This window comes from Penaeus monodon, chromosome 20 (assembly GCF_015228065.2).
Source record: "Penaeus monodon isolate SGIC_2016 chromosome 20, NSTDA_Pmon_1, whole genome shotgun sequence".
NCBI classification, from domain to species: Eukaryota; Metazoa; Arthropoda; class Malacostraca; order Decapoda; family Penaeidae; genus Penaeus; species Penaeus monodon.
The window spans coordinates 46,161,906-46,162,152 of record NC_051405.1 but is presented as its reverse complement, the minus strand read 5'-3'; the positions used below and the strand labels follow the sequence as shown (position 1 = coordinate 46,162,152).

The 247-nt window shown below is 35.2% G+C and overlaps 1 protein-coding gene across 1 annotated transcript in view; it reads left to right on the top strand.

Moving 5' to 3' along the window:
- Nucleotides 1-247, top strand: part of LOC119586023 (putative 3-phosphoinositide-dependent protein kinase 2) — a gene marked incomplete at its 5' end in the record, with an annotated part of 38,876 nt that overhangs the window by 2,074 nt on the left and 36,555 nt on the right. Inside the window, 2 exon segments of the mRNA XM_037934730.1 lie at nucleotides 5-85; nucleotides 200-242. Of these exon segments, the coding sequence (XP_037790658.1) occupies nucleotides 5-85; nucleotides 200-242 (124 nt within the window).

The window sequence follows — 247 nt, the reverse complement described above, 5'->3', positions numbered from 1 at the left end:
CCAGGGTGGAAAAACTGTAAAGGATAAGCGTTCAGATTCGGATTTCATTTTTGGGAAACTCATTGGTGAAGGAAGCTTTTCCAGTGTAAGTGGCAATGCATTTAAAATTTATTTCCAAATTTTTTAATGGGGTTAGTGGGTAATTTTTGAATGAACATTTCCCATTTGAAAGATTCTTAATGAGGTCTTTATATTCCAGGTTTACCTAGCAAAAGACATACATACAAGCCAAGAATATGCAGGCAAG